This window comes from Rhinopithecus bieti, unplaced genomic scaffold (genome assembly GCF_001698545.2).
Source record: "Rhinopithecus bieti isolate Rb0 unplaced genomic scaffold, ASM169854v2 scaffold_15296, whole genome shotgun sequence".
In the NCBI taxonomy this organism is placed as follows: domain Eukaryota; kingdom Metazoa; phylum Chordata; class Mammalia; order Primates; family Cercopithecidae; genus Rhinopithecus; species Rhinopithecus bieti.
The window spans coordinates 3,338,617-3,347,996 of record NW_016809075.1 but is presented as its reverse complement, the minus strand read 5'-3'; the positions used below and the strand labels follow the sequence as shown (position 1 = coordinate 3,347,996).

The window sequence follows — 9,380 nt, the reverse complement described above, 5'->3', positions numbered from 1 at the left end:
AAAAAAAAAAAAAAAAAAAAAAGATCGGAGTTGGAATAAGATCTGTCTCATAGGGGAAAGGGGCAGATTCAGTAAAGAGCCCTTTGAAGTGATCATAGTGGCCGGCACGGTAGCTCACGCCTGTAACCCGAGCACTTTGGGAGGCTGAGGTGGGAGGATCCCTGGTCTCAGAGACCAGACTAGCCTGGCCCACATAGCAAGACTCCATCTCTACAAAAAATATTTTTAAATTAGCCTGACGTGATGGCCCAGCACTTTGGGAGTCCGAGGCGGAAGGACTGCTTGAGCCCAGGAGTTTAAGACCAGCCTCGGCAACATGGAGAGACCCCCTTCTCTACAAAAATAAATAAATAAATAAAAACAAAAAATAAATTAGCCTGTCATGGTGGCATGCGCCTGTCTCAGCTACTCAAGAGGCTGATACAGGAGGACCATTTGTGCCAAGGAATTTGAGGCTGCAGTGAGCCATGATTATGCCCTTACATTCCAACCTGGGTAACAGAGCAAGATTCTGTCTCAAAAAATAAAATGAAAATAAAATAAAATAAAACCTGATCATAAAAATTTGGTTTCTATGTGCTAGTACAGCACCAGGAGATTTACTTACCTTCATTCTGTCAATTATGCCATTTATCACTTGATAGCCCTGCTGGTCAGTTGGCATTGTGCCTGCTTCAGGGCCATGGTCACACCCCTGAAGACAGAAATCAGCTTCACATGGCGGGCACCAAGGATGTTATAGGACACTCACAACTGTGCAGGCTGGCACAGCCTGAAAGTGTCAAGTTGTAGTTCCTCTGGGCCACTTACCCCGTGTATGAGCTTGGAAGGTTGGCTTGCTGTCTCTTGGTTTCCCCACCTGAGACTCATGGAAAGATTAAATGAGGCGGGACATGGTGGCCAGCTCACACCTGTAATCCCAGCACTTTGGGAGGCTGAGATGGGAGTATTACTTGAGCCCAGGAGTTCCAGACCAGCCTGGGCAACATGGTGAAACACTGTCTCTGCAAAAAATTAGCCAGGCATGGTGGCATGTGCCTGTAGTCCTAGCTACTTGGGAGGCTGAGGTAGGAGGACTGCTTGAGCCCAGGAAGTTGAGGCCGCAGTGAGCTGTGACTGTGCCACTGCATTCCCGCCTGGGTGACAGAGCGAGACCCTGTCTAAAAAAAAAAAAAATTAAATGAGATAATCTATGGCGGGATGTCTGGCATAGAGGCAGAGTCTAGCGAATATGCGCTTCTCTTATTTGTTAGTATCTTTATCTTTCTTCCTCTCTGGGGGAGGGGATTGGGAGTAGGCCCCCTCCACGTAGGTCTTCACCTCTGCCCTCCTTCTCTAGAAGTCGAGGACTCAATCCTCGGCCCTTGGGGAAAGTGGCGGTGTCTCTGCGACCTGGGCAAGCAGGAGCGCAGCCGCGAGGTAGTCGGCACAGCGCCAGGCCCAGTTTTCACGGATCCGGAGAACCTGATCCAGTTACGACCCTGCCGGCAACGGGATTGTCCATCCTGCAAGCCCTTCGACTGCGACTGGAGGCTCTGAGCCCGAGTGAGAGAGGGGCCCAGAGGACCCAGGGCCGGGGCAAGCCGTGGGTCTCAGGGTGGGCGCGGAGGGAGGACGTGCGGTGCGCGGCGGGTATGAAATGAGTTTGGGGAAGGGAGAACTGGGGCTCCAAGTCTTGAGTGACTTCAGGCTGATATGGTTAGGCGGAAGCTGAGTCAGGAGCCGAGAGCCCCGCTGATATCTAGGGAGAAAGACAAAGAAGTGGAGGGGTGGCCGGGTGCTAGGGCTCACGCCTGTAATTCCAGTATTTTAGGAGGCCGAGACAGGCGCATCTCTTGAGTCCAGGAGTTAAAGACCAGTCTGGGCAATATAGTTGAGATCATCGCTCCATAAAAATTTTTAAAATTAGACGAGCGTGGCGGCACATGCCTGTGGTCCCAGCTACTCGGTAGGATGGGGAGGGAGGATCGCTTGAGCCTGGGAGGCAAAGGTTACAGTGAGCCGAGATCGCTACACTGCTATCCAGCCTGGGCAACAGAGTAACACCCTGTCTTTAAAAAAAAAAAAAAAAAAAGTGGAGGGGGAGGCGCAGAGGAATAAAAGGAGATAAAAAGACAATGAACTAGGACCCTGAGGAAGGGGCATGAGCCTGGTAAGGGGCGGGAACCCACAGGCAGAGGACATGAGCCCCAGTGAGTCCAGGGAATAGAAGAAGTGTGGAGGCGAGGCACTGTGGCTCAGGCTTGTAATCCCAACACTTTGGGAGGCGGAGGCGGCCAGATTACTGGAGCCCAGGAGTTTGAAGCCAGTCTGGGCAACATAGTGAGACTCCGTCTCTACAAAAAATACCAAAAATAGTTGGGCATGGTGGTGTGGTGTGCACCTGTAGTCCAGCTGCTTAGGAGACGGAGGTGGGAGGGTCGCGTCAGCCCAGGAGGTGGAGGTTGCAGTAAGCCAAGATCGCACCACTGCACTCCAGCCTGGGCAACAGAGAGAGACCGTGTCTAAAAAAAAAAAAAGGGGGGGTGTCGGGGTGGGGGTGGGGACATTCATTCTAAGTTGGGAGGAATGAGCTTCTATATAGTGGGCACAGACCCTGAGCAGGAGTCCACTGAGGTCTGTGATCTCCAATGGGGGTGGGGAAGGCTTGGCCTGAATGAGAGAGAGGGTAGGAAGCACAGATCTTGTAGGGAGTGAGGGTGGGCTGAAGGCAGCAACCAAGGGAGGGAGTTTGGGGACTCCAAATCCAAAAGCCTGAGTTTAGTGGAAGCGGAGCTACCTGGTTCAGGGGACTTAGAATGTGTGCAGAAGAAGGGACTGCGAGTACAGGGCCTGAATCCAGGTGGAAGTCGGGGACGCAGTGATGCGGGGACCCGTGTCCTGAGAGTGGGGTGATATTTGACCCTCTACTTCCCCATTAGGCTGGGTCTTCGAAGCTGCGTCTCAGTTTCCCTTTTATTTCCCCTTTTTCCCACCGGCCAACGCAGGCAGGGCCCCAGAGACCGTGAAGCAGAGCTTGCAAAGTGACCCGGTCCACCGAATTCCCCACACTGAGTGTTCGGCCACAGTCCTTCGGGACTACAATTCCCAGAAGGGCGCACGGCAGCGGCGTCGGCGTGGGCTGCGTAAGCGTCCACGGCGGTGGGAGCGACAGGGGCGTGTTCTGCCCGCGGATTGGCCGGAAACAGGTGCCGTTGCAAGGCCCGCGGAAACGCGCGCCGAGACGCGCTCCAGGGGTGTTCTTGCAGCTGGTGGAGGCGGCCGAGGCAGCATGGATCTCAGCGAGCTGGAGAGAGACAATACGGGCCGCTGTCGCCTGAGTTCGCCCGTGCCAGCGGTGTGCCGCAAGGAGCCTTGCGTCCTGGGCGTCGATGAGGCGGGCAGGGGCCCCGTCCTGGGTGCGCCCCTAGGGCCAGGGAGGGGAGGGGCGTGGCACGGGGGATGCGGGAAACGGGAGTCGGGATTGCACCGCACCAGGGGAGGGGATGTGGTCGTGCTGATGGCACCCAAAGAAGCAGTGATGGTAGAACAGGGATGGATGGTAACTTCCACGGGCTCAGTGAAAGTTACCATCCATCCCTGTTACCATCCGGCTTCCAGAAAACTGACACCCCTTCTCCCCAGGCCCCATGGTCTACGCCATCTGTTATTGTCCCCTGTCCCGCCTGGGAGATTTGGAGGCCCTGAAAGTGGCAGGTGAGCCCGAGGTGTGCGTCTGGGGAAGGGATTCCTGGGTATGTGCAGGGGCAGGTGAGAACTGAAAGGGGAGGGCAGGAACTGGGAGAAGCAGCTGTTCCCCTTCTCTTCCAAACCTCCTCCCAGACTCAAAGACCCTATTGGAGAGCGAGCGGGAAAGGCTCTTTGCGAAAATGGAGGAGAACAGGGACTTTGTCGGCTGGGCGCTGGATGTGCTATCTCCAAACCTCATCTCTACAAGCATGCTTGGGCGGTGAGGGGTACCCGGGAGGGGCTGTGGGAAAGGGGCAGCCAGCATGGGCTGACTGGGCTTTCTTCCTAGAATGAGGTTAACTGGGCTCTGTTCCCCACCACAGAGTCAAATACAACCTGAACTCCCTGTCACATGATACAGCCACTGGGCTTATACAGTATGCATTGGACCAGGGCGTGAACGTCACCCAGGTGAGTTAAGTGTTGAGTTGTCCCCATTTGGTCATCTCAGGATAAACTGGGGACAAAACAGGAGTTCTAGACTGCAGTAAGCCATGATCATGCCACAGCACTCCATCTTGGGTGACAAAGGAAGACCCCCCCCAACCCAAAAATAAAAATGGAGGCCGGGCCCAGTGGCTCACGCCTATAATCGCAGCACTTTGGGAGGCCGCGGCGGGTATTTCACCGGAGGTCAAGAGTTCGAGACCAGCCTGACCAACATGGTGAAACCCCGTCTCTACTAAAAATACAAAAATTAGCTGGACGTGGTGGCGGGCGCCTGTAATCCTAGCTACTCAGGAGGCTGAAGCAGGAGAATCGCTTGAACCCAGGAGGCAGAAGTTGCAGTGAGCCAAGATTGTGCCATTGCACTCCAACCTGGGCAACAGAGTGAGACTCTGTCTCAAAAAATAATAATAAATAAAAATACACTAAAAATGGGAGGCCAGGCGCGGTGGCTCAAGGCTGTAATCCCAGTGCTTTGGGAGGCTGAGGTGGGCAGATCACCTAAGGTCAGGAGTTGAAGACCATTCTGGCCAACATGATGAAACCCTGTCTCTACTGAAATCGCTTGAACCCGGGAGGCGGAGGTTGCAGTGAGCTGAGATCCCGCCATTGCACTCCAGCCTGGGGGACAGAGCAAAAAATAAAAATAAAATAAAAAGAAGTAAATGTGGGCAAAAATGTGCAGTGGGCAGATTCAGCATCAGATACGTCTGGAGTGCCTCAGGCATATTCATTGCTACTGTTGATTTCATGCTCCTGTTTCTGCCCTAAATGTGTGCCACACTGAGGACCCCAGTGTAGCCCCTAGTCCCATCTCCATCTAATCTCTCCCTCATCCTAAAGGCTCAGTCTGCAGAACAAATCCCACATGTGTCTCCTTGCCACCTCTGTCCTAGCCCAGGATACCCCCCACACACTAGACACCTGCTGAGCATCGTCTCTCATCCCCCACTCTCCTGTCCCCTCCATTGTGTTCCCCATGCAGCAACAGAAGGTAGTCTTTTTGAAATGCACATCTCCTGTGGCTCACCCCTGTAATCCCAGCACTTTGGGAGGCCGAGGCGGGCGAATCACAAGGTCAGGAGATGGAGACCATCCTGGCTAACACGGTGAAATCCCGTCTCTACTAAGAATACAAAAAATTAGCTGGGCGTGGTGGCAGGCGCCTGTAGTCCCAGCTACTCAGGAGGCTGAGGCAGGAGAATGGTGTGAACCTGGGAGGTGGAGTTTGCAGTGAGCCGAGATCGCGCCACTGCACTCCAGCCTGGGCAACAGAGCGAGGCTCCGTCTCAAAAAAAAAAAAAAAAAAAAAAAAAAGAAATGCACATCTCGACATTTAGTTTTCCGATCACAGTGGAAATTAAATCAGAAAATTTACAGTCGAGTGGGGGAGAATTACATTAAATTACCAGAGAAAAACATAAATCAGCATTGCCTCGAGTGCTGCCAGTGAAGGAACGGACCATTTTGGGAGAATAACAAGGCAAAATAACCTCGATGTAGGAATTGTATGCTGGGTGTGGTGGCTCATGCCTGTAATCCCAGCACTTTGGGAAGCTGAGGTGAGCAAATTGGTTGAGGCCAGGAGTTCCAGACTAGCCTGGGCAACATAGCAAGACCCCATCTCTACAAGAAGAAGAAGAAAGAAAGGAATTATAGCAAGGTAGGCCTTGCTGAGGAGGGACATGAGGATCAGGTCCAAATGCAGAGCTGGCGATGCAGTAACTGGCATAGACAGACAAGGGACCTGCCCGTGGGGGTTCAGGGCCTAGCCTGGGCAGAAAAATGTTCAGCTGGTAAACAAAAAATAAAGGTGGTTTCTGAAAACAGTATTGCTGTGGAGATACCACTTTCTCCCAGCCGCTCTTGACCCCTCTCTTCAGTGCTGTAGCCATAGACCCCCGTGCAAGGGCCCAGCATCATGGACCTGGTCCCAGCTCAGGGCCTTTGCACTGGCTGTTCTCACACCTAGAGCCCTCTTCCCCAGATCTCTGCACGGTTTAGTTCCTCACCTCCTTCAAGCCTTTATTTACCACTACACCTAGCTAATTTTTTATTTTTTGTAGAAACATGGTCTCCATATGTTGTCCAGGTTGGTCTCGAACACCTGCCCTCAAGCGATCCGCTTTGGCTTCCTAAAGTGTTGGGATTACAGGCGTGTGCCAACACACTCTACCAATTTTTTTTTCTAGTGTTTTCTGCCACCTCAGTTCCTAGAACAGTATCTGGCATGCAGTAGGTGCTAAATAAGTGTAGAGCAGATGCAGCATGATCAGAGGAAGCCTCTTCAGGAGGTGATTTTTTTTCTTTGTTTTATTTTATTGTATTTATTTTATGTTTTTGTAAAGATGGGGTCTCACTGTGTTGCCAAGCCTGGTCTCAAATTCCCAGGCTCAAGCGATCCTCCTGCCTCAGCCTCTCAAAGTGCTGGGATCACAGGCGTGAACGACTTTGCCTGGCCTGGGGGGAGATGTTTGAGTTGAAATCCCTGATTGTTCCAGCCTGGGGATGGGCTATGAGAAGAGGATTCTGGGTAGCAGCAAGAACGTGCCAGGGCTGTGAGGCTAGAGCATTGGTACAGTTGTTTGTTCAATTAATATGTGTCTGTTGCTGTGGCAGGTGTTCGTGGACACTGTAGGGATGCCAGAGACATACCAGGCACGGCTGCAGCAAAGTTTTCCCGGGATTGAGGTGACGGTCAAGGCCAAAGCAGATGCCCTCTACCCAGTGGTTAGTGCTGCCAGCATCTGTGCCAAGGTCAGTACCCTACTAGCCATGGCCGGCTTCCACCATCCCACTATATAGGGGCCAGGCATGGCCACCACGGGGGAGGAGGGAGATTCCAGGTGCCTGTCTTGCCCACAGGTGGCCCGGGACCAGGCCGTGAAGAAATGGAAGTTCGTGGAGAAACTGCAGGACTCAGATACTGATTATGGCTCAGGCTACCCCAATGGTGAGCAGACAGTGACCATGGTACTAATGTTGAAATGGCCAGAGCTGAGCACACTTCTGAGGTTTTCTTTTCTTCCTTTCTGTCATTTATCATTTTATTTTGCTTATTTTTTGTTTCTATTTTTAATTTTTATTTATTTTTTGAGACAGAGTTTTGCTCTTGCTGCCCAGGCTGGAGTGCAATGGTGTGATCTCGGCTCACTGCAACCTCCACCTCCTGACTTCAAGTGATTCTCCTGCCTTAGCCTCGCGAGTAGCTGGGATTACAGGCACGCGCCACCACGCCCAGCTAATTTTGTATTTTTAGTAGAGACAAGGTTTCTCCATGTTGGTCAGGCTGCTCTTGAACTCCCAACCTCAGGTGATCTGCCCGACTCAGCCTCCCAAAGTGCTGGGATTACAGGCGTGAGCCACTGCGCCTGGCCTATTTTTGTTTTTATAAAGATGGGGTCTTGTCATGTTGCCCAGGCTGGTCTCAAACTCCTGGAGTCAGGCAGTCCTCCCACCTTGGTCTGTCAAAGTGCTGGGATTATAGCCATAAGCCACCACCCCTGGCCCTTTTTTCCTTATTTTTTTAAAGAGATGGGATCTCCCTATGTTGCCCAGCCTGGTCTTGAACTCCTGGGCCTAAGTGATCCTCCTGCCTTGGACTTCCAAACAGCTAGGATTACAGGTGTGAACTACTGTGCCTGGCTGGAGGTTTTCTAAATTGTTCTGGTCACCCTACTCCACAGTGAAAGAGGCCAAGTGTTAGACAGTGGTGCCATTTGTTCATGGCCACACAGCCAGTGAGTGACGAAGCTGGATTCCAGGCCATAGGATTGCTGCTGTCTTCCCCGCTTCCCACTTTACTGTCTCTCTGGAGCCCCAGTGATGGACTGAGACCCACGGTGGGCGTCTGCCCCTTTGTTAAGAGGAAGGGGACTAGGCGTGGTGGCTCATACCTGTAATCTCAGCACTTTGGGAAACTGAGGTAGGAGAACCGCTTGAGTCCTTGAGTTCAAGACTAACCTGGGCAACACAGCGAGATCCCCATCTCTATAAAAAATTTAAAAAATTAGCCAGTTATAGTGGTGCCCACCTGCAGTCCCAGCTACGCAGGCTAAGGTGGGTGAGTTGCTTGAGCCCAGGAGTTTGAAGCTGCAGTGAGCTATGATTATGCCACTGCACTCCAGCCTGGGTGACAAGATGAGATCTTATGTCAAAAAAAAAAAAATAATAATGTTAGCCGGGCGTGGTGGCTCACACCTGTAATCCCAGCACTTTGGGAGGCTGAGGCGGGTGGATCCCTTGAGTTCAGGAGTTCGAGACCAGCCTGACCAACATGGTGAAACCCCATCTCTACTAAAAATACAAAATTAGCTGGACATGGTGGCACACTCCCGTAATCCCAGCGACTCGGGAGGCTGAGGCAGGAGAATTGCTTGAACCTGGGAGGTGGAGGTTGCAGTGAGCTGAGATCACACGATTGCACTCCAACCTGGGAAACGAGCGAAACTCTGTCTCAAAATAATAACAATAATAATGTTTAATGACAGGCTGGGCGAGGTGGCTCATGCCTGTAATCCTAGCATTTTAAGAGACAGAGGCAGGTAGATCATGTGAACTCAGGAATTCAAGACCAGCCTGGGCAATATGGCAAAACCCCATCTCTATAAAAGATACAAAAATTAGCCAGGTGTGGTGGTGCACACCTGTAGTCCCCGCTACTTGGGAGGCTGAGGTGGGCGGATGGCTTGAGCCTGGGAGGCAGAGGTTGCATTGAGCTGTGATCATGCCACTACACTCCAGCCTAGGTAATAGAGCGAGACCCTATTTCAAAAAAAATAAAAAGACTGGGCATGGTGGCTCACACCTGTAATCCGAGCACTTTGGGAGGTTGAAGTGGGTGGATCACCTGAGATCAGGAGTTTGAGACCGGCCTGACTGTCCAATACGGTGAAACCCCATCTCTACTAAAAATACAAAAATTAGCCAGGTATGGTGGTGGGTGGCTGTAGTCCCAGCTACTTGGGATGCTGAGGCAGGAGAATCGCTTGAACCTGGGAGATGGAGGTTGCAGTGAGTCGATATCACACCACTGCACTCCAGCCTGGGCGACAGAGCAAGACTCCATCTCAAACAATAAATAAATAAATAAAATAAAAATGTTTAATCACAGGCCGGGCGCGGTGGCTCAAGCCTGTAATCCCAGCACTTTGGGAGGCCGAGACGGGCGGATCACGAGGTCAGGAGATCGAGACCATCCTGGC

At 52.1% G+C, this 9,380-nt stretch overlaps 1 protein-coding gene across 2 annotated transcripts in view; it reads left to right on the top strand.

The window, feature by feature from the left end:
• The window catches only part of RNASEH2A (ribonuclease H2 subunit A), a 38,125-nt gene that overhangs the window by 27,383 nt on the left and 1,362 nt on the right, over nucleotides 1-9,380 (top strand). For both annotated transcript variants that reach the window (XM_017888416.1, XM_017888415.1), the window contains exons 2-8: nucleotides 1,340-1,545; nucleotides 2,988-3,398; nucleotides 3,625-3,696; nucleotides 3,823-3,949; nucleotides 4,053-4,140; nucleotides 6,796-6,933; nucleotides 7,042-7,129. In XM_017888416.1, coding sequence (XP_017743905.1) covers nucleotides 3,272-3,398; nucleotides 3,625-3,696; nucleotides 3,823-3,949; nucleotides 4,053-4,140; nucleotides 6,796-6,933; nucleotides 7,042-7,129 — 640 coding nt within the window. In that variant the 5' untranslated portion in view covers nucleotides 1,340-1,545; nucleotides 2,988-3,271. The remainder of the gene's footprint in view (nucleotides 1-1,339; nucleotides 1,546-2,987; nucleotides 3,399-3,624; nucleotides 3,697-3,822; nucleotides 3,950-4,052; nucleotides 4,141-6,795; nucleotides 6,934-7,041; nucleotides 7,130-9,380) is intronic.